Source organism: Trachemys scripta, chromosome 4, assembly GCF_013100865.1.
Source record: "Trachemys scripta elegans isolate TJP31775 chromosome 4, CAS_Tse_1.0, whole genome shotgun sequence".
Taxonomy (NCBI): Eukaryota; Metazoa; Chordata; order Testudines; family Emydidae; genus Trachemys; species Trachemys scripta.
In genome coordinates, this window is record NC_048301.1 from 72,208,606 (window position 1) to 72,232,278 (window position 23,673).

General features: G+C 49.7%; 1 protein-coding gene across 2 annotated transcripts in view; it reads left to right on the plus strand.

Moving 5' to 3' along the window:
• The window catches only part of AMBRA1 (autophagy and beclin 1 regulator 1), a 198,125-nt gene extending 176,055 nt beyond the window's left edge, over positions 1-22,070 (plus strand). For both annotated transcript variants that reach the window (XM_034769548.1, XM_034769549.1), the window contains exons 16-18: positions 4,851-4,943; positions 7,038-7,231; positions 20,386-22,070. In XM_034769548.1, coding sequence (XP_034625439.1) covers positions 4,851-4,943; positions 7,038-7,231; positions 20,386-20,876 — 778 coding nt within the window. In that variant the 3' untranslated portion in view covers positions 20,877-22,070. The remainder of the gene's footprint in view (positions 1-4,850; positions 4,944-7,037; positions 7,232-20,385) is intronic.
• Positions 22,071-23,673: the final 1,603 nt, after the last annotated feature.

The following is a 23,673-nucleotide window of genomic DNA, read 5'->3' on the forward strand; positions in this document are numbered from 1 at the left end:
CCTTTTACACCTCTCCATGAAAACAGCGTTTCTAGTGGCAATTACTTCTGCCAGACGGGCAGGAGAAATAGCAGCTCTCATGGCTCATCCACCATATACGATATTTTTTAAAGACAAGGTTACCCTCAGATTGCACCCCAAATTTCTTCCAAAGGTACACTCATCATTCCATATTAATGAACCCATACACCTCCCGACTTTTTTTCCGAAACCACATGCAAACTCCTTTGAAGCCTCAATGCATACACTAGATGTTCGCAGAGCCTTGTCATTCTATTTGGATAGAACCAAACCCTTTAGAACCTCCTCGAGACTTTTTGTCTCTGTTGCAGAGCGCTCCAAGGGCATGCCTATTTCTACCCAGAGACTCTCGAACTGGATCTCCCAGTGTATCCGGCTGTGCTATCAGATGAAAGGGGTTGCACCTCCAGATGGCATTAGAACACACTCCACTAGATCTCTGGCTGCCTCCATCGCGTTCTTACGCAAAGTTCCCTTGGCTGACATTTGTAAAGCAGCCACCTGGTCATCTGACCATACTTTTGTTAAACACTATGCCCTTATTCAAGGCCCTTTATCTGACATACGCTTGGGCAGGGTGGTACTCTCAACGGCCTTCCTACCAGATCCGAAGTCCCTACCTCCTTAAGATACACTGCTTTTAAGTCACCTGTAGTGGAGCACCCACAGGGACATCTCTCGAAGAAGAAGAGGAGGTTACTCACCCTGTGCAGTAACTGACGTTCTTCGAGATGAGTGTCCCTGTGGGTGCTCCACTACCCACCCTCCTCCCCTCTACTTCGGAGTTGGGGGGCCTCCGTGGTAGAGAAGGAACTGAGGAGACCGGCCACGCATGCGTTCTATTACCCTAGAGTCACAGCGGGGGGCAGATTCTGAGCATGCGTGGCCGCTATGAGTACTGCTGCAAAAATCTCCGGGCGAAGGCGCAGGGACGCACCAACACCTGTAGTGGAGCACCCACAGGGACACTCATCTCGAAGAACGTCAGTTACTGCACAGGGTGAGTAACCTCCTCTTCTGCATCTCTCAACTGAATAGTCAGACTTTGATGACGTTCACTGGAACTGGGAATCCCATTGTGAAAGACTGACTGAATGTTTCAAGTTAACAATATTCTGTAATGCAAGATGTAGAAATGAAGTTTTAGGCCTTATCTACACAAGAAAGAATGACATTTGACCTAAAATGGTAAGGGAAAGACAGGCAGCCCTTTTGTGTCAGAGAATGGTAGCCCACATTTGTGCCATTTTCCTGTACCTGAACCAGGATATCTGAAGTTCCCACAAAGATCACAGTGTGCCTTTCCCTGTCTGAGATCTGGAGACCACTTGGGCTTGAAATTGAGTCCACAAAGGCTGGAGGATTATTTTGTTGTTTTTTCAATAATCTAGCACCACACTTTACATAGCATGTTAGAAGGAGAGCAGTCAGTCCCTGCCCTGATGAGTGTGTACAGTCTCCGACAGGCAAAGAGAGAGGGTAAGGAAGGGCATGGCGAAGGATGGAATAAAGATTGTGTCAGATGACTCCAGCACCCTGACACTTTTAAAAAAGTTGGGGTGAGGAGAAGTAGCTAGCCCAGGGTGGGCAAAAGGAGGACAGTTAGGATGCTTGGCACATTGGCTTAGAGTGGATGGATGGCACTCGCCAGTCTCCTGGCCTCCCGTTGAGCGCTCTGAATGAAAACCTAGCAACCAGATCAGAGCAGGTCCTGAGTGAAGAGGGAAAAGGGCATCCTACTTCCACAGATAATGAAATCAACCAGACTCTGCTTTGTCCTGTCTGTCAGGATTCCCAGAGCCAGTGGTGGGGGTAAGCAGCTGATGCTTCCAACAGGCTCCTCTCCCAGGGGAATGAAAGCAAAAGGCCGCAGCCCTCTGGCAGTTAATGAGTGGTTAATAGGAGCGTGGCAGCAGGAGCTTAGTTGATAAATGCTACCATTTAAGACCTGCATATGAAGTAATGTATTAAATGGCTATTGATTTCCCTGTCCAGGGAAAGGAGCAAGCTGACTGCATGGAGTTAGAATGGACCTTCCCATCCAACAAATGGGGAGCAGGAAGAGGGAGCAGCAGCAAGAGCTCCGGCTAAAGGGCAGGGGTGGCAGTGGGGGTGAGAGTTGTAATCCCGTTTTCTCTGAAATGTGCAGGGCAGGCAACCTGGCTATATTGTTGCTCTGATAGCCCCGAGCTGGATTAGACTCCTCCCCAAGAAGGGAGCAGGCAGGGATCCACATTCCCTGTGTAGCATGGAAACTGAACAGCTGATGTGGGGAGTGGAGCATGTGGGGAGTTCACCATCCCAGAACCTGCACTAGGGGCAACACTGAAATCTTATATCTCCAGTTGTTTGAAGATGATAGCAGCAGTTGGCATGCATCCCTAATGAAGAGTAGCAGCAGCATGGGCTGCTGTGGGGACTGTGTGCTCTTGGGGGCAGAGGGAGCTTCAGAGGACAGGGTGGGAGTTTGGGCTCAACACAGCTCTGATGGCCAGTAGTCTCAAATGCCAAAGCAGCGAGGCGCTTTTGGGAGGATTTCACTGCTAGATCTGAACGGCTTTCATTCCCAGGGAATGCCGCTGCCTTGTAGTCTTAGTTGTCAAGCTTTGCTGTCTCAGTGTATCAGGCAGAGCATTGGGGAGGATTGGTGAGTTTCTAGTGATGGGTGGCCATCTGTCAATAAATTCTGAAGAGTTTGTAAATAGTTGTCTCCTTGGCAGCTGCTTTCACATGGGTATAATGCTGTCGGACTAGCTCAGTGAAAAATGTGATGACAGATCACGTTCTGCAGACTCTGTGCATGTTTTCTTCTCTTTGGCTTTTGCATTTGCTCCTGAACTAGAGCCATTCATGTTTTGCTGGTCCTGATCCTCCAACACGCACAGCTCTGCCAATAATTCTCAATCCTCCCCTGCAGCCATCCTACTAATGCACCTCACTCCTGACCCACAGCCCCCCTCACTAATCCAGTACTGAGCCACTGCTGTCACAATCGCTCTGTCACTGCACTTGAGAACTAATTGGCTAAATATCATTTATCCTGACTAGACTAGACTTTCCCATGCCCTGGACAAACATCTACTCTGGACTAGATTGAGACGATTTCTGGTGTGATCTATATTAGATGTGAACCCAGGTCTGCAGATGTAATCCTGTTTCTTTTCTCTCCCTCAGACCCCTAATGTTAACAAGCCGGATTCTCCTGCTGTGCAATGATCATCTCCTATGTGTTTTATGGTAGCCTGGCACCTCCTGGCCCTTTGCTTCATGTGTCACTATATCTTTGTATTTGCATTGCCTGTTCCTTTAAGAAGCCCTTCTGCCCTTACTCGGCTCACCACGCTGCACACGCTCTCCCATGCAACTTGCTGACTGAGCTTGGCTGCCTCTCAGAGCTCTGGGGAACTGTGCATTTCCCGGCTCTGTGCTTCATGGGATGTGGGAGGCTCAGCTGCTCCCTGCTTCTCCAGCACATATTCTAGGGTGACTGGAACACGTGTGCATTCGTATCTTTTGAGATATTTTTCTCACTTTGTATCCAGTGTCTGCAGGACAGGAGCAGCACCTGAGGCCTCTTCCCTAAGTCTGCTAACTGGACTAACAATAGCAGCATTTTGTGACTTTCCTAGACATACCGGGCTTTCAGCAACCAAGCAATGTGACTGCTGAAATCCCTGGAAGGCACCAGTGCTGTACACTGCATGCCAAAGCTCCAGATGAAGGACCCACTTGCTCTGCTACAGACCCCAAGTGACTAGTGGAGCAGTGTGGATGATACACATGCACATCCCTTCCTGCATCTTCTTGTGCCCCTTCACAGAAGTTAGACTTGACAAAGTCCTATTAGGTCCTGTCTAGTCTGTGCCCTTGGGCCAGGGCTGGTCTGTATCAAACCTATTCTGTGGGTAGGGCCAAGTTACATTTGTGGTCTAAGAACCTGAGCTACATCCATCCTTATTCCACAGAAGACCTGCCAGTGCCAGTGAGATGTTTGCACTGAGATTTACTAGTAGAAGGAAAGACCCTTGTTTAATACCTAGATGTTTAGTATTGAATAAGTGTTAGCATGCCCAGTGGGGTAAAATGCTGCCAGACACTTTGCCTTTTAGACAAGTGTTTTTTCTGCCTTTTGTGTACTTGCCCACTTGGATGTATAGTACCTGACTTACACAAACAATTGTGGTAAATGCATGTGCAGCTGCGTGCCTGCGGCGTGGTCTTTCAGAACTAACACACCACTGAAATAAAGGGGGCAGTTCACTACTCTCTGGCTCAGGATACATCTATGCTGCAGCTGAAGGTGTAATTTCCAGCTTGGATAGATGTATGTGCACTAGCTTAGGTCGAGCTAGTGCACTAAAAGTAGCAGTGTAGGCGTGGCAGCCCAGGCGGAGGGCTAGCCGTCTGAATATTTATGTAGGGTCTCTGACAGGACTGTATACAGACAGCTAGCCCATGCCTACACTACTATTTTTAGTGAACTTGCTCAATCAAAATTAGTGTTTGAACATCTACCTGAGCTGGAAATTACACCTTCAGCTCAGAGTGCAGAGATGCTCTAAGACAGCTCTCCATGATTGGGAGCCTGTGCAACAATAAGCCCTAGAAATGTTCATTTAAATTGGGCAGGATCTGAGCCTGTCCTGGGGGTCCACTGAAGACCTTCTGTGCATCAGGAGTAGACACCCTTATTGCAGACGGTTATGCCTGGTCAGCCAAGCTGGGTAGGCAGGTTAGACAAGTGCTGAGTATTGTCGTGCAGTGCAGCCAGTATGGGGCTTGCATGGAACAATCTCCCCTTCTAATGTTTTCCCCCTTTGGCATTTCAGGGCCTTAAACTCTGGAGTTGAGTACTACTGGGACCAGCTGAATGAGACTGTTTTCACTGTGCATTCCAGCAACAGGAGCACCGAGCGGCCTGGGTGAGTCTGGGGGAAGAGGAGAGGGTTAGAGGCAGCTAATCAGAGTGCTCCCCGTCTTGGTGGTTCTTGTTGAGTTTAATACAGCTGACAGTGCTGCATGCCCATACTTTCCTCCTGTTTCCCATCCTACTGGCATCATTAGGTACACAACTTCTCTCTTGGCCCTGCCCAGCCAATGCCTGCTGGCACACCACTAGCAATAATATTTGGTCACCAGAGGGGCAGACCACAATACTGAAGTACATCTATCACCTCTGGCCCTGCCTGCCATCAGTAGCACCCTTAAGCAAACTTCTGGGGAGTAGGGTGACCAGATCAGAGGAAGAAAATATCGGGACACTGGAGGGGCAAAAAACCAAACAAACCCCTAGTGCTGCCGGCGGAGCAAAAAAATAATAAAATAAACCGCCGGCAGAGCGAAATATCGGGACAAATTGCGTCCTGACCAGAGATCGGTCGGGATGCGGGACAAACAGCTAAAAATGGGGACGGTCCTGATTTTATCCCTACTGGGGCGCCATGTGTGGCTCAGAGTATGAAAAGTGCTGTGTAAAATAAATGGCACCGGGAAAGGTACCCAGAGAATAATGGGTCAGCTGCAGGCAAAGACAAATCCATTAAACAGCTCCAGTGACCAGGAATCGAAGGATAATGCTAATGACTTTAATCCCTAAATTCTTGGTCACCGGACAGTTGTTACTTTATAACAAATTCTAAAAGCAGAGCTAGATTCCCCCAAAATCCCAAAGGGTTTTTCATAGACAGCCAGGATCAATGAGGAATCCCAGTCCCCTCTGTCCAGTGTTGCACACAATACCCTAAACATGGGAATGGGGTCCCCTCTAGCTTCCTGCTGCAGTGAGGGGCACTCCCTCCCCAGGCTATCCATCTGAACCTGAACTCCAGAATCCCAAGGAAATTGGAGCTCAGAGTGTGGTTCTGTCCAAGCTCCCCCTGTCCCTCCCCCAAGCAGTCCTAAGATCCCAGTCAGACTGCAGGGTGGGAGAAGAGAGATGCTTTCCCTTTTCTGTTGGGTGTCATCCTCTCCAACTAGGTGGAGCTCTTTCCCCTCCTTAGTCATCAGATCTCTCTCCTTGTGTCTTAGTCTTGCAGGAGTGTGATGTGCTGGGGAGCAGCAGCATGGTGGGAAAATCCAGACTTCCCCTTTCTCTCTCCGTCTGGTGTGGACGCCAGAGGCAGGAGGACAGCTTTGAGAAACCTCTGATTCCTGTTGGAGGGCTGGGGAGCTGGGTGGGTTCAGAACATCAAAAGATTACAGAGCATTAAACAGAAGAATATGAGCCATGTGATGAGGTGATCTGTTGCACCCCCTTCAGTACTTGCAGGACAGGCAGCCAGAGGCCAGTGCAGGGAAAAGTCCCTTTTCACTGCAAACACTCCCACCTGGGAAGCTCCTACATATCAACTACTTGTTTCTGAAAATAAAACAATAAGCCTCGTGTCCAGTCCTAGTGGAATTTGCACTGGAGAGAGGAGAATTGGCTGGCCCGCACAGCACAGGCTGAAACACATGCTAGAGGGGGGCTAGTGTGTGCTGCTGACAAACCAAGAGGATAAGGTGAGGGAAGTGATGCAGATCATACACTCTGGAGCAGAAACCCTGCTTTGCCAAATCGCTCTGGAACCCAGACCCATCTCCTGAACCAGAGAAGGGTTCCATAAATGTATGTTCCTGAGCTGCTTATTGCAGTTCCTGCCAGTCTAGAAACTCCGAAGGCCTAAAGTTTGCTATACAGTCTTGGTGGCATTGCTGGTATGTTCCTGCCTCTCAAACAGCCATGCAGCCTAGGGGCGGTAACATTGGGTAAAGGACCCTATGACAAGGCCCCGGTGTGATTTAAACATCGAGCAGAAAGTCCTGTGAGCTGCAGACCAAGGAGGGAGATGGCATTCATAGCATGATGTAAGTGCCATTCCTCGCTGCCTTCAAAGCAGTTAGATTAGACTAGCAGGTGCCTGGCTGGGATGGAGAGAGGAGAGTGAGCTGGGTGCTGTTGTGTTCCTAGGGACATGGGAGGCTGAGCTGTCAGGCCCCACATTGCTCCTGGTTTATTTGTTTGTCTCTCTATTCAGAACAAGCAGAGCCACATGGAGGACGGACAGAGACATGGGCCTAATGAATGCCATAGGCCTGCAGCCCAGGAACCCCACCACCTCGGTGACATCACAGGGTACTCAGACCCTGGCTCCTCTGCTGCAGAATGCAGAGACTCAGACAGAGAGGGAGGTACAGGAGCCAGGGGCTGCCACCTCAGGAACTGGAGAAGGTAGGAGCTTGGGCAGTATCCTCTCTTTGACAGAGCTACCTTGTGTTTGCCAGCTGCATGGCAGGGAGTTCATACACACGGCGTTCTGGTGACCCATGAACCGCTTGCGATGTCGATATTCCAGCATCTGTCTGCAAAGAGGCATCTCCAGCCTCTGAGTTATCCTCTGCAGTGAGGCCTTGCTGAGGTGGAACCAGGATCCAGGCCTTGATGGTTATAAGGTTCTCGTTTCCATTGAAGGTTGCTCTCCCTCGCTGAGCATAGCATTTCCCCTCTTCCTGGCCCTCGCTTGTCAGCTCTGAGCAATAGCTATGGCCTCTGCTTCAAAGGTCAGAAAGAAGCTTTCTCAAGAACATTGTTCCTGGTAAATAAGTTCCTCATGGTGCTGCTTCTGCAGACATCTCCCTGCTCCCTTCGCAGAATGGGAGACTGGACAGTGCAAAGATTTTTCACTCTTCCCTCCCCTGTCCAAGTCTAGCTAGGCTCCCTCTTACCCCAGTCTTCAAAAGCTGATTATACTTTCTGATGTCATCCTGTTGCCAGGGCCGGACGCTGCAAACCCTCTTCTGCCATTGTATAATCACAGCTCCAAGAGTGTGCTTGTGTATCTGCCTTAGTTTGGGTTGCGCAGGGGCTGTGGTTGTATCTCAGTGAGAGCCCAGCTGAACTTCTCAAGAACATCTCTACCACTTCCCAGATAAGGGGCTTGTAGTTTGGGAACTCAGACTTGAGTCTAGCTTCTATAAGGAAAGTGGCAGTGTGATTCGGAGGAGGTGATTCTGAGTGCATTTATGTTCATGATGAAGTCTGGACTATGGGAACAGGCTGTGTGAACGCTAGGGGACCGCATGGGCGGGGGGGGGAGATGGAGGGGCATTTTATTGTGACACCTGTTTATTTTGCAGCTGAGCTAACTGCCTGTTCTGTGGCCTGTGACCCTAAACTGTTCCTGCTACTGTAGCCAGCAGTCAGTGTGTGAGATACAGATTTGCACTACTCTGGTCCTGACATTTCAGTTCAGAATCAATTAAGTGGGGAATGCCCTCCTGATCTGAGAGTGGCTTCCAGGCAACCTGTCTCAGTGGGATCAGAATTAACCTCTTGGGAGGCTTAGTGCAGTTGAGGGCATGTGAACCATGCTGGAAGCTACATGGGCTGGGCAGATGCCAGACTCATGGGAAGGATAATCCTTTTCCCTTCGCTGTACCTGGCGTGCTGCCTGAGAAAAGCAAGTGGAGGGAAAACTATTGATACACAGAAAAGTGAAAGTTGTTGGATGTGCAGGCTGTGGGACCCTCAGCACCTCAACATAGCGACTGGGGCTATGAGGCTGGTTTGGGTGTCACTTATCCTTGTTTCTCCATGAAACCAGTGCATTTCTCCAACCCTCCTCTCCCCTGCTACTGTTCCAGCTGAGGGCTTGATTTTGTTTCCATTTTTAAACAGCTCTTCAGTCTCCAGACACAGGGGCTGGTTTGTGACCAGTCTGGGAAGAGATTCTCTTCACTAGAGCCTTGGGCGCTAGAGACTGGACATACTGGAGAAGTCAGACATGCTAAGCTGGCTCAGTGGGGAGCATTGGAAAAGAATGCTGAGGTGGTGAGTGCAGGAGAAAGCTCACCATAGATCTATGTCTCTGTGCGTGGGAAAGGAGGCAATTGAAGAGGGTTCTGGGAATCGCATCCTCTCACCAGTGATTCAAGCTGTCTATTTGCAGGTCCCTGTCAGGTGGACAGGTTGATTATAAGAGTCCAGTTAGAAATTCTCTCATACTTTCATGTACACGAGCACCTGGGGCAGGCACAGTTCATCAATAAACTTGAAATAATGGCTGTGTTGAGAGCCTGAGCCCGTGAAATCTCCTCTTGTTCATGTGGCGGCCCCATCTTGCAATGCCAGCTCTCAGGGTATCACAGATCTGGCACTTCGAGAAGAGAGGAGAGCGTGAAAAATGCTTCCTGCTGTCCCCTCTGCCTTTTGCGGGATGGCAGCATGGCCTCGTGGACTTTATTGCTGGCTCAGTCACTGGCTCACCTTGGGCAAATCACTTCACCTGCAAAATGAACTAACTCGCCTACCTGACAACGGGGTTCTGAGGGAATAAATTTAATTGTTTGTAGCCTGGAAGGAGGCACTAGAGATGGGCAGAGTATTATTCTTTAAGATCAGAAGGGACCATTATGATCATCTAGTCTGACCTCCTGCACAACGCAGGCCACAGAATCTCACCCACCCACTCCTGTAACAAACCCCTAACCTATGCCTGAGTTATTGAAGTCCTCAAATCATGGTTTAAAGACCTCAACTCCTCTGGTCAGCATCTCCCACAAAGTCCGAAGTGTTCAGTCTCTCTGTCATCTTAGGTGAAAGATCACTTGGGGTTCTTTATAGTCCAGTAAACCATTGAAATGGATTCTTCTGAAGGTTACCCCCCCCCCCCCCCAAAGTAAAGATCATTCAAGCTGTGAGGAAGGTGATAAGGAATTTTCATGCTGGTTTCTTCCCCTGCTCATGTTTGCTAAAATGCAGATTGCAGGAACAGATCAATTTCCTCCCCCTACCATGATGCTGAGTAGTTATCCCCTCCCCTTGTTGGCTTGATGATCCTGTTTACCTTCTATATAAATTGCAGTGCTATTGTCTCTAAATGTATCTTGGAAGTACCTTTTAGGTGGCACTACCTTCGTTTAGGATGGGGTAATGTTAGCCCTGCCTGGCATACACAGTTTGTAATTTTGAATTTGTCCTCGGTACGTACCCGCAATAATATTAATTATCAGTATCAAGTATCAGAGGGGTACTGTGTTAGTCTGGATCTGTAAAAAGCAACAGAGAGTCCTGTGGCACCTTTAAGACTAACAGATGTATTGGAGCATAAACTTTCGTGGGTGAATACCCACTTCGTCAGGCACATGTGTCTGACGAAGTGGGTATTCACCCACGAAAGCTTATGCTCCAATACATCTGTTAGTCTATAAGGTGCCACAGGTCTCTCTGTTGCCAATTATCAGTAGGATACTCTTTCTATTGATATCTTACATGACACACAGAGGTTATGACATTAGTGAATTGGGATACATTCACCTGATCAGGCCAGCTGAAACTCATTACCAGATACCAGTGAGCCCCTTTCCATCTGTCACTGGGGTGGTGATAGGGTCACAGGGTTTGGATAGATGGGGTCCTTTTGCTCCTCTGTGACTGGCACCCCAGCCAATTAGCCAGCACAATTACAGCATCACTGGGCTGCTCCTTCCAAGAACCAGTTAGCACTTTGCTCTAACATAGCCTGAGCCACTGGTAACCTCTGGAGTCTGCTCAGTGATTGTGTGAAATCAGCTGTTTTGTTAGTAACATTCTTTCCTTGATTTCACTTGTACTGTCCATGATTTCAAACAGTCTGTTTGTCCACAGGAAGCAGAGAACATTGCTAGCTTGTTTGTTGCCGCCTTTGGCAGCAGATTTAGATGTAGGTAATGCTGTGTTTTCTCTGAGCGGAAGCATCTTATGCTTTAGGGCTGCATCTGTGCTGAAGAGCCTGTGGTTGCTGTAGCAATGTCATGGCTCCATTTGTCCTGGAAATATTGGAAGCGCTGCTGTAGAGTGGCCGCCGATTTTATCCCATTGTGTCATCTAACCCTGCCCAGAACAGGGTCAGGCTGTCATCAGCCAGTCCACCGTAATGCTCCCACCATGCCTGGCAACAACGGGGCTGCACATTACACTGGGCTGTTCAGATGTCTTGCTGCCTTTTGGGTGGTTTTCTTGTTTTCTGCACCTGCCAGAATCTTCAACCATACTGAGTTCGATGCCCTTTTAAAAGGGAAACCGCATTGTCTAATAGTAAGCTCACAGGGCTAGGAACCAGGAACTCCTAACCATGAATCCCAGTGCTACCACTACCTCAATATGTGACCTTGAGCATGTTGTTTAATCTGTCCGTAAAATGGGGATAAACTTCCCTATAGTACATCCCAGAGTGGGTTGGGAGGATTAATTTGTGGTTTTGTATAGCACTCTGAAGATGTAAAACACTATATAAGGGCTTAGTATTATTATTGGAAGCACTCAGCAGGATGGATGAAACAGATGCGAGTCTGGGCAGCACCAAGGGAAATGTTTAGTGACCAGCTTCATAATGAGACAGAAAAAAGCAAGTGTACATTGCAGCTCCTTTGGAAACAAGGGTGCGGCTTTCTGGACCACCTGCTGTCCCCTCTCCTGGTGTGGGGAATTCCATGTCATGGTGCTCTCCCAGATGTATACTTTCTGTGGCAAGAAATATGCAATGTAGCATCAGAAATCTAATTAAACTCTCTGTGTGTAAATACAGTCTTCTTCCCTCCCTGCTAAGCTCTGCAGAGCCTTTGCCTTTCTGATTGTCTTTGTGCTGGCTTTGGAAGAATGAATGTACAGGGAGTGAATTTATTAGAAGCAAATCCCTCTAGTGCACATGTTGCCTTTTCCATTAGTTAATCACTGCCTTGTGAACTGTCGCCTGTGAAGCATGCATAAGCCAGAGAGACCCAGGTTTGGGTGAAAGGCTGTGAGAAAGGCACTAAGAAATATTTGAAAGATGCTTTGACTCCTGAAAAATTTGTCTGTCTCCTGCTTCCTTTTAAATTGACAGATGTAGGAGTAATTCCAATTGGGCTCAAACACGGAGTCTTTATTAAACGTTGGTATTTACGTTGTTCAGTTTCCCTGCAAATGGGGAGATGCAGTGGGGAGGGTCTTGCTTGCCTAAGGACCAAATTAAATCTCCTTAGAAACAAGGAGGACCTCCCAACACACCGACCTTTAGGAAACGTGATTTCTAATCCAGACCATGTCAGAAATGACATGAGTTTGATGCGTTCCAGCTTAGTCCCTAATTGACATTTGTACAGATCACTGAATCAACACAATTTGTTTATCAGGAGAAGCCCAGGACTGAAATATTAAAGGAGAGGTGCTACGGGTTGAGCTTGAGAAGTGTTGGCAGAGCTGGGTGAGGGAAGCGTGTGCAACAGTCTGCCTGCCCTATCCCTGTCCTTAACAATATAGATCTGTCCCTCTGTCTTCTGATCACTACATGAACTTCAAACCAAACAAACCCCTGATGGGAGACTGGTGAGTAGCATTTATCATCCCAACTCCCAGCATCTGCCTGTGTTTAGGGGGTTGTAATGCAGACACTTTACTATCTATTGAGCAGATAAGTGCAGTATGAGCGCATAGTATCCTAAAAATGAGAAGATCTATTATTAGTAGGTCATCTTGTCCCTCTTTTGGGAGACCAGAGCAGGATGACTATCCTCATGCATGTGCAGCTTCTGGTCTCTCTGATTTGATTGTAATCAGTCCAGCCTGTTTTACAGCCCAGTACAAATAGCTCTATCACCTGGGCCCTTAGAGATGTTGTTTCTCTAACTTAATGAACTGGATGCTCACAAGTGGAAAGAGGTTCTAAAAATAAAGCCAGGAAATTGCACTGGGCTAGTATGCTGAGCTCTCAAGCCGCAGGTAGCGAGGAGACATCGCATATGCCTGAAACATTCCAGCAGGATCCTGGAGTAAGTGAAGCACCCTGTAAAGACCTTAGGAGTGCTCGCTGAGCGCACATACATCTAAGGCCATGTCTAGCACTGAGGCTATGTCACTGTAGTACCATAGTCAGATGTGGTGTTGTGAATTCAGTTACTGTTCAGTTAAGAGATCCTCTGATGAAAAGGACTAGCTAGAGAGGATAGATTGTTTGAGTGGCATATACCATCGGATCCTTTGTGGTTCCCTGTCAATTTCCCTTCCCTCCAGAGTTCAAACCGTGGATGAGAAATGGTGGTGGTACACGCAGATCTTCCCACCAAATAAATTCCACCTGTGTGTCTCATTTTGGCGATTCACTGCTGAGTAGTTCATGCTAATGATCAAAAGGACTGTGCCTGCTCTCGGAGCTCCCTGAGCTTAGTTACCATTCAGTGGGGGTTGAATGTGGCCATGGGCCCTGCTAGAGTCAATTAATAGATTCTAAGACGAGACAGGACCATTGTGATCATCTGGTCTGACCTCCTGTATAGCACTGGCCACAGAACTTTCCAAAATATTTCCTAGAGTAGAGCTTTTTGAAAACCTTCCAATATTAATTTACATCCTTGGGCTTGTGGAAAAATAAGTGGCGGTATCCTGTATGGTACCAAAATGAGACGTCCCTCACAATAAATTGTGCAGAACTGACCCTCCTGTTCCTTTCTGACATGAGGTGTGCAATAGGTAACAATGTTGACATTGGAATTATCCTTGAGCATCTAAGTTAAGGGGCAGTTAAAGGGCAGTTCACACCTCTGAGCTATTGTTCCATGTTCTCGGCAGACTCATTTAATAGATTTCTCTCTATCATTTACACTTGGTTCCCATTGTTGAGGCTCACAACCATAACAGCTAAAGACTGACTTTCTTTTAAAAAGGGGTGTTGAGATTTTGGAGAACAAAATAACACCTGGAGGGAGGTGCCAGTATGCCATACTGCCACAAATCAGCCCAATCCAAGCCCTGCTGCCCATTGGGTCCATGCTAATCATGTGTTATGTTGCCATCCCTGCACCCGGGAAGATAAATGTCACACCTTTGTATGTCCTATGGAAAGTGCTGTACATCCTCTGCTAGCTATAAAATTCCTGCCTGCTGTCTCTTGGCTCTACTGGAGTCATTATACATTCCCAGTTTGTAGTCTTGCTACTCCAAACAAAATTCTCCTCTTCCTAGAGCAGCCTGGCAGAGGACATCTGAGTTGGTTTCCAACCACTGGGGAGGATGATTCTGCCATACTCACTAATATGATATTGGGGCCAGCTGCACAGACTGGTGGAATCCCCTACTCTTTGGGATAAGTAGCCATAAGTTCTGCCTATGGCTTTGCATTTGTTTTGGAATAGGAATAGGAATCTTTTGGACCCTTGGGAAGTGCCTTATAACTTAAATGCTATGGGCAGCTCCATTTAATGTTTGCATTCCTTGAAGGAGTTCCAACCAGCTGGCTTTGGGCTATTTGCTGGGTTCAGTGATCCTGTTCTGTGCCTGACAGAGTGGAGCTGGTTTATCCCTATCCCAGGTGAATGGCAAAGCAGTTCAGGTGTTTCAAGGTTAGTTTCTGCTGCGAGATGAATTCTGACATCGGAGCAACCCAGGTGGAAGATGAGCAGCTGTTCCTTCTCTCTGTGATACGTCCACATTCACATTCCACTCAATACCCTCACTTGCAGAGCTGGCTGCCTGCTAATCTGAATTCTCTGCCTCTGGTGTGATGTGGGGTATTGGCTGCTTTCCTGGCCCACAAAGAATTGCCATTGTCTCCTGGCCTAGACCATGTTGCTGCAATGTGAGCATTACCTAAAGCCATCTGCTGTGCCAGTTGTCCCAGTATTCTGAGGAGAGCTGTTAGTAAAGAGGACTGTGTTCTGCAAGGAAGGACTTGGGATCATGCAGAGACTTTTCTCAGGAGCTGCTTAGCACTGTGGAAAATTCACCAGCAATCAAGAAAGTGGTGCCCTGGGGACAATGTTCCCAAGACCTAGTGCAGCAGAGACCATTTCAGAAAGACTCACCTTTGGGGAGTCACAGGGTCGTGCCCCATCCAGAAACAAAAGGGAGTATGTTACTTGTGCGTGTCATACTAGTATCCCTGAGAAATCTGCATTCCGCTGAGCAGGCTGACTCGGCCTTCCTAAGAAAGGCAATGTAGGGCCAGCTGGGTGAGGCAGACTGCCCTCTGTGCAGTGTGTGTGAGGGCCTTTGCAGGGTCCAGGAGGGCCCAATGCATTTGTTGAGCTTTAAAGGTGAGGAGAGAGCAAACAGCCTCTTAATGCAAAAGTGGAATGAACTGTCACTTAACTCGTTCCTCTTATACTAGCTCTCTGCTAACGCTGAGCACCAGCCAAAACCCCAGGGGAGCCTGAAAGAGTTGGAAGATGTAGTGAGACACCCAGTCACCAGCCCAGCTTTCCCTCCCTCCTGTCCTGATCTTCTCCAATTGATGGGACAGACTGTGAGAGACACTGTCTCTGCTGCCTAGTAGCTGAGGCAATTGCTATACATTTGAGAGGAGGGGGAAAGAAAAGTAACAAGCTGGACCAAGGAAAGAGCAAGCCGCGCTGCCCAGGTGTATGTGGGTAAGGGACTGGAGTGACCAAGCCAGTTGGTGCAGCAATGATATTGCAGGCCTGTCCCCACTGGCCTTTTTTTTTTTTTAGAAGCTCTAGCGCTCATTTCTCTGCATTTTCGGGTTTCTTAATATGATCGCTCCTGACATGATAAATTGCTGAGCAGCAGGGCCTGCTGTTGTGGAATCAGCATTTGTTCTCTGAGCAGACAACTGCCTCAAACCCTGGAATTCCACTCCAGCTGTAGCTTAGTAAAGCACGTGATCTGAATTGGGGGGCGGGGGAGGAGTTAAGGGTGGTAGGCATGATCTGCCTGAAGGCTGGCTGCGGGGAGTGCTCATATCCAGCACATGCTGTTTACGTCTGAGTGTGTCAGAGGCAGGAGTAGCAGCTGACGTAGGTGCCGACTCCATGGGTGCTCCAGCTCCAGAGCACCCATGGGAAAAAAATAATAGGTGCTCAGCATTCACCGGTGGGCCCCACTGATCTGCTGCTCCCCCTCCCACCCAGCGCCTCCTGCCCGCCACTGATCAGCAGAAGAGGGAGGAGTGGGAGCAGGAAGAGATGAGGTGGGGTCTTGGGGGAGGGGATGGAATTGGGGGCAGGGCCTGGGGCGGAGCAGGGGTCAAGCACTCCCGGGGAAATCAGAAAGTTGGTGCCTGTGCCAGCTGACAATCTTGGCTGACTTGTAGCCCCAGGGTGTGCATGGGCGGGGGGGGAGGGGAAATACCAGGTATTTTCAGCCTCTAAAGTTAGGAACTGGTTTGCATGCCCCTAGCCAATACAGTGAGCTCTGGATTTCTAATGCTTTCTATTTCCAGCATTGCCAGATACTTAGTAACAAAAGACTTATTCACATGCAGTGGTGTGGTCTGAATTGTGATCAATATGCGCCTGATATTCTTACCAAAGCCATTCAGTCTCTGTCTAGCAGAGGATGAGACGCTGACCGAAGCTATACCTCTAAAAGGTGGGAGTATTGCCCAGAGAAGGGGGAAATGTCTGGAGGAACTTGCTTGCTCAATGAATGTCCTCCCTTTACCGTTTGCCCCAGGCAGCTAGGTAGATGCTGTGGGAATGGCCACCAAGAGCTGAACATAGACTCTCATGTCTTGGTGGTGTTTAGAAGAAACTTTTTTCACTTGGGATTTAATCTTTCTTGAAGATATCCTCTGCACTGTGGTGACCTGCACCCATGCAATCTAGGCTAGATTAGTGCAATGCACTTTACATGTGGCTGCCCTTGAAAAGTAATTGTAGACAGCAGCATGACTGCTGTGAGGGTTAGACTTGTCAGCTGCACTCTGCTTTGGCTGCTGCTGGTCCCAAGAGTATGTACTGTGACCAGTCATTAGGCAGAATATCCTCCTATCCTGCAGCAGCTGAGGGGCCGTGTCTGCTGCCCTGTATTGGGTCCTGTCAGGATGGGAGGAAAGACCATCTCTCCTGAGGGCCTGCATCTTTGCTTTATATACACTAGTGCTCCATGTACCCTCTGAGGAGGCAGTGTTGTGTTTTCATTGCCTCTTTAGTGGTGGAGGGGCTGGTTTATTGGGGGCTCCTTATAGTAACTGTTCTGGGATCTTGGTCACTGTGCCAGACTGGTGCTAAGAGTCTCATTTTCAGTTGGGCTGATGTTGTTTAGCTCCCAGAGGCCTTTGGCCACACCACCTCAAAAGTAAAAACACGTAATTCTCTCTACCAAAATAAACTCTACCCCAAAATGTTCTGCCCTTTTCAGGCACAACCTTCTTCCCATGGTCCTGGAGAGCATTCCCTGGACCAGTGGTTTTCAACCTGTGGTTTGCGGACCCCTGGGGGGGGTCCCCAGACTATGTTTAAGGGATCCACGAAAGATTGTCGTTGCTATAGAACAATGGTTTTCAGCCTGTGGTTTGTGTACCCCTGGGGATCTGCAGACTGTCTAAGATTTCCAAAGGGCTCTGTAACTCTATTCAAAATCTTTTAGGGGTCTGCAAATGAAAAAAGGTTGAAAACCATTGCCCTAGGCAGATGGTGGCTGTTACCATCCAGACCAATCCATGGGATTTCAGAACTTCACCATCCATACCCCCAAAATTCAAACAGTTATTCTGCAGCAATAAGATGTGGGTCCCTCCCACAACCTGCCCTGGGGCTCTCCTGGCTTTGACTTGCCTCCAGAAAGGAAGAGTTCAGAGCTGCTAACCACCTGGTTCAGCTTCGCCCACAACCTAGTATTTCGTTTCTGTGGCTAGTGTGCTCCTGTATGGTTCCTGTCCGTGTGTGTGTCTCACTTCTGTTGTTCCCCAGGCAATGCAGGAAGAGAGGTTAATGCGTAGCTGAAATAACCAGCATCTCTGACCCGTGAGACTGGGATTCCATTGTTAGGTTCTTTCTGGTGACGTTCTGCCCAGCAAGCTCAAGCCTCGGCATTGTTCTCCCCTCCGTCTCTCCCACATTGATGCTGACTCTAATTCCTGCCCTTCTTCCTACGCGGCAACTTCAAAATCACTTCCTCATCTCTGTCCCCCTGGCTAAAACCCTTGATGGGTCCCTGATTCTTGTGACTGCCTCCTCTCTGACCTCCTAGATGTTCCCTGGAATGCTGCCACAAAGATCCTCTTCCCTGCCGCTGCTCTTACCACATCTGGCCCTGCTAGTCTCAACACTAGTTCCCATCCGCCATGTATCATACGCAGGCTCCTCCTCCTTCTCTTCATAGCCCTGCACAGCCTGTCTGCCTCTCTGCACTTGAGTCCTCCTCACCCAGACTTCCCCACACTCAATCAGCTCTGCACCTCTGTGCAAGCACCTATCTGTGTCCTCCAGGCACCCACCCTCTCCTCCACAAACCAGACCTTCCTCCTCCGAGTAATGTCAGTAAATTACAACAGCCATCCCTCCAAAGTGAAACCCCCAAACCAAGCCAGGCACTCAGCCTGCCCATCCGGTCCTGCTTGTCGCTGCATCCCATCCCCCACTGCTTTGGTCTGTGTATTGCCTAGTTAGTGTAAGCTCCATGGGGCAGGGATCTGATAATTGTTTCGGTCTGTGAAGTGCCCAGCCCGCTGTTGGTGCCATGGATAGTAAAATTTGGCAAGCTTTATGCGTGTAACAGGGTTTAAAAAAAGAAACCCCACAGTTTTAATCAAAATAGTTACAATGGTACAAAAATTGTGTGTGGACCAGGCTGAATCTCTCTCAGCTCCCTCGTTATAGCCATGTTATCCAGGCCACTGCCAGGAGCGGTGTTAGTTTTGTCCTCTAGTTCAGTGTTTTGTTGGTTTTTAAACACCCCCCACACACACTCCCTATAGTCTTGCTCATATTTGTGTTCTTTCCCCTGGTGCCAGAGAAGCTGGTTCCTTTTTCCTCTGTTCTAATCAGTGCAGAGCTGGGAGTGAAATTTATCTCTTTAATAAGAATCAGGTAGGCTACTGCATCCCTCTCTGGAATGATTCTAACACATTCCAGTGAATCAGAACCTTTCCCTGCACAGTCTGGATGAGGTTTACTGCTAATGGAGTAAGTGGATATGGGGCCAGACCTGTCTGCACTGGTGACTTGTTCCTCCTCTTGCTAGGCTTTATTTCTTGTAGTATTTTTTTCTCCATAGAGCCTATGCTTAGACTCTTGAGTCTTCTCCCCTGTGGTGATGTGCAGGCCCCGACCTTGCTTTGTGGTTGCTCTGTGCACACAGCAATGGATCACTATCCATTCCAACCCTGGCCTCTCCCTCTGATTGGAGGGGCGAGGGGACCCCCCCTCTGGGAGATTCTTGGTGGGGTAAGGGAGGAAGGGCATTGGAGGTGAGTTCTTAGCCCCTCTCGCCACATGGCAAAGTGTTTGGTTTACTGCAGTGCATGCTGAGCTGTGCTCTTCCCCTCAGGGCCCTGGGGACTCACTGACCTTTCTCATAGCTGGGAAGAAACTCTCTGTCTCTCTGACCTTTTCATTCCACACCTGCATGGCTTGATAAGAGCTTCCTCCCGGACTCTGCTGTGTGTCTCAGGGATGCTGTTTCGCTTTCCTAGAGCCTGAGGGAGCCCAGGATGGGTGTGAACTTGTGCTAGAGAGGGGTCTCCAGGACTCTTATTAATCTTTGCCGCAGTCTGGGACCGGTCCCGTTGCCTCTCTTTCATTTGGAAACTGCTCCTGTGCTGCAGCTAGTGCAGAATGCAGCCGCTCGAGGGGGGGGCTGTGCTGTGCTTAGCAGCCTCTTGCCCACCAGACGTGCTGCACAATCTGCCTTTTGGTCTACGTGGCCTTAAGAGTGGGTGGGGTCTGCCGGGGGGGCCTGTCTGCTGGCTTGGGACCTATCGCAGCCTGTGAGCTTGGGGCTGGTGCACTGACCCTCAGGCAACAGGGCCTGCCACTTTGGGATATTTTCTAGATTAGGTGGAGCACATCAGGGGAGTTCGACTCTCAGTGCTCTGGGGGTGGTGACTGCTCCCCTCCCTCGTGTAGCGGGTGGAGAGGAGTAGCATGTGCAGAGTGTGGGTTATTGAGGATGGTTTGTCACTTTGGTTGTGTGGTATTGGCTGTTTTCTGTGGGAGAGCCTGGCTTTAGTGGTGTGTAGATACCATGGATACACTCACCTGTGGCTGTCTGAGGAGCTTTACCTCAAGTGTCCCATCCTCAGGGCCCTCTAGACAGGGCAACATTACCCATCCCTGATGCTGGCTGGCAGGGATTGTTCAGTCCTCTGTCCGATGGGCTGGCAGCTTTGGGGGCCTGTGGCTTGGGCAGATGTTCTTGTCTGTGGGATGTGGGATGTCAAAGTTGAATTTCTCGTTTGGCACTTTAATAAAAGTTAAACAAAATACAGTAAAACTCCAGGGTCTGTATGGAGCAAACCCTGCACATCTGCAGAGGAGCTAGCGTGTCTTGTTGCTGAGCTGTCCTAGTCCATGTGCACCATGCTGCATCTGACCATTCTGCTTCCTCCGTTCTGGCTGGCCAGCATGGTTTTCTTTGTCCCATAGTTCTTGTCTCTTGTGCACTCAGGCCACTTCTTATGTTCTCTCCTCCAGGTGAAGGTCCAGAATATGGGGCCAGTGGAGACGATGCCCTCAGCAGGATCCAGAGGCTGATGGCTGAGGGTGGCATGACTGCTGTGGTCCAGCGGGAGCAGAGCACCACTATGGCATCCATGGGCGGCTTTGGCAACAACATCATTGTGAGTCACCGGATTCACCGCAGCTCTCAGACTGGTGTGGAATCCATGGGAGCTGATGGTGCCTTGATGCAGCAGTCCACCTCGCGCGAGCTGGCAGCTGAGCTGGAGGGACGGATCCTTTCGGAGTCTATGCAGCTGGCAGAGCAAGGCCAGAGCCCGCAGACAGCTCCTGGCAGGAGTGAAGGACAAGGAGCCGATGGACTGGATCTGCCAGAGCAGTCCCAATCCTCTATGGACACTGAGGGACCAATTGAATACAGTGACCTAACCAATAATAACCATCTTCCTGACAATACCAACTACTATAGTAACGACAGCACCAGTGGGGAGTCGCGGAACAGGTAGAGATGAATTGTGTCTTGGTGCTACCCTTGTACTGCTAAGCAGAGACCTGTACCTCACAGTTGATCAGGAGCTGGAAGAGTGGGGGTATTGTGGCTCTGACAGGATAATGGTAATTGAGAAGGGGGCCGAAGTGGAAGGGAAGCCACCAAATCTATAGGGACCCCAGGCAGAAGAAGCTTTATTTGGTCTTAGCTTCCAGCACCCATGCTCCTGCACAGTTTCTATGAGAACATTAATGATCCCTTACAATGCTCTTCTGAGCCTTGTGTAAATATCCCAGATTACTGGGAATCCCTGGGCTTAGCCCTAACCCTGGAGTGCTCTAAATGTTACCATTCCTAACATGAGTGTTTGCCCACTGCTTGCCACCAGCCCCAAGGATTGAGCAGAAGAACGAATATCAGGGAAGGGGGCCTGCGGTGTCCTCCAGAGACAGGCAACTCTATTGGGCATATCCTGGATTTGATGCCCCAGCTCTGCCAGTGGAGTGGAGGAGTCTTCCAGGCCAGAGTCCCACTCCATGGGATGGCCCTAGTGCCCCTTGGGAAGGGTGCAGCATTTTGGAGACTAGAGAGAACATTATTCCTGTCCAGTCTGCGATCTTCCTGGGGCAGAGCTGGAGTAGAAAGAGCCAGGCTTAAGCTTCACCATCCTTTATATACCCAGGAGCCTCTCAGAAGTGAGGACCTTTTCTTTGAATGTCAGCTTAGCACCGAGCTGCTATCGATGGGGAGAGAGAATGGGGGCAAATGCAGGGGGTGGGAGTGAGGTGGGTGTGGCTCCCCCAGTAAGGATGCAGTTAGCACAAGGATACTCCAATATTTTCACACCCTCAGCTGTGCCAATATTCACGTGAATGAGCCATTTTGGCAAAGTCTGCCAGTATCATGACACCATTGGCTGGCTGCATTTCTCTTGGGGCGGGGAGGGGGTGACTTTCCAGCTCCAGGTCAGGGCATGAGGTATGGGTCTGTGACGTAAGGTGTTGCATGTGAAATCTTGACCTTGTACATGTAGTTTCTAGTGGAGAAATCAAGGCTCTGATAATATTTTGTTTTTAGTCTAAAATGTGATTTTCCTTTTCGTTTGTAACTCTCCATCCCAGCAAGCTTGTGGCAGGAGGGTAGGGGGAGAGTCTGAGTGCTAACGAGGGAAACACCAAAGATCAACGTCATTAAAATATGACAAACCCTTCTCTGGCCTGCTGTCTTCTATTGTGTGCTGGGGGGAGTGTGTGTTTGCGTGCTTGGCCCTGCCATAGCGCCTGCAGCCAGGGAGCTCCGGGCGCTTCATAAACAACCTCTCGTTCTCTCAACCCCACAAGGGTAGAATCACCTCTGTGACAAGTCACTGGCAGAACTGGGAATAGAGCTCAGGAGTCCTGCTTCCAAGTGCCGTGCTCTAACATTGCACAGCTGGGTACATTCCTCCCTGCTTTTCCCGTCGCTCTCCTCGTCACTGCCTAAGGCAAGGGGAAAGTAGTTGAATCCCACTATATTGCACTAAAACAATAGGGACACAGCTGTCTACTCCAAGAGAGCCAGGAAATGTCCTTCCTGTCCAGTCCCCTACCCCAAGAGAGCCAGGAGACATCTGCCTGCCTGCTTCCTGGGGAGGAGAGGAGAGGTGGCCATGGGCCTGCTTCAGAGAGGAGATTGTGCACTTAAACCCATGGGGGCTAGGTGTGATAACCACCCTGGTGTGAAGTGCACTTCCCCCACTGTGTCTGAGTTATTGTCACCCAGCACCTGCCTGGCCCATCTCAACACTTCGAGAGCATCCCAATAAATAAGGCCATCATTAAGCAGCACTCAAGCTCTCAGTCAGAAGAGTCTGTTAAAGAACATTAAGCAAATCTTCCCTTAAATCACAGCCTGGAAATGAACCTTAAATCAAATCAGCCACTGCCAGGCCTCATCACAGGGTGTTAATGAGGCTCTAAAACCTGCCCTGTGCAAGTCCCATCTCTGAGCTGACAGGGCCTGATAATGGGATTCCCTTCTGTGGAGATGATGGCTTCCAGGGCCAGCTCAAGCTTTTTTGCCGCCACAAGCAAAAAAAAAAAAAAAAAAAAACACGGCAGCCGCAGGGAGCGCATGGAGGGCGGTCAAGGCGGCTCGCAGGGGGGTGAAGGGCGGCGCCCACCCACTCCCTCTGCCCTTGGGCAGCCAGGCGCTGCAGCCCGCTCGCAGCCAGGCGAGAGGGCTCCCCCCTCTAGCCTTGAGGTGACTCTCCAGGCCGGGCAGGCAGAGCTCCCGGGGGCTGCAGGAGGTGCTGACTCAGCCGCTCCTTTAAAGGTGGCTCGGCCGGGCTGGGCTCAGAGTGGCGCGGGAGGCGGAGGCCGATGCAGGCGGCGAGGAGTGGCGCGTCCCGGGGAGCCCGGCGGCACGGTGAGCGGCGGGGATTGCTAGCTCCTGCCCCCCCCGGGCCAGGGTCCGTGCCCCTGCAAGGCTGGGCTGGGACTGGCGGAGTGCGGGGAGCCGGCTGGGAGCTCCGGAGCTGCAGACCGGGCTGCCAAAGCGCAAAAAAAAAAAAAAAAACCAACCACGTCAGGGCGGCCGGAATGTGCTACCCCAAGATTGGCCGGAATGCCGCCCCTTACAATGTGCCGCCCCAGGCACGTGCTTTCTCGTCTGGAGCCGGCCCTGATGGCTTCACACATCCTGCCTGCGTCTGTGCAGGCTCAATGGGCATGCGCTGATACCCTGAGCTAGAGGGGCTATGTTCCTGCTATGCCAGAGTCCCAGTGCTTGTGGGTCCGATTACTGCTCCCCTTGGAAATAAAAAGGAGCAGAGC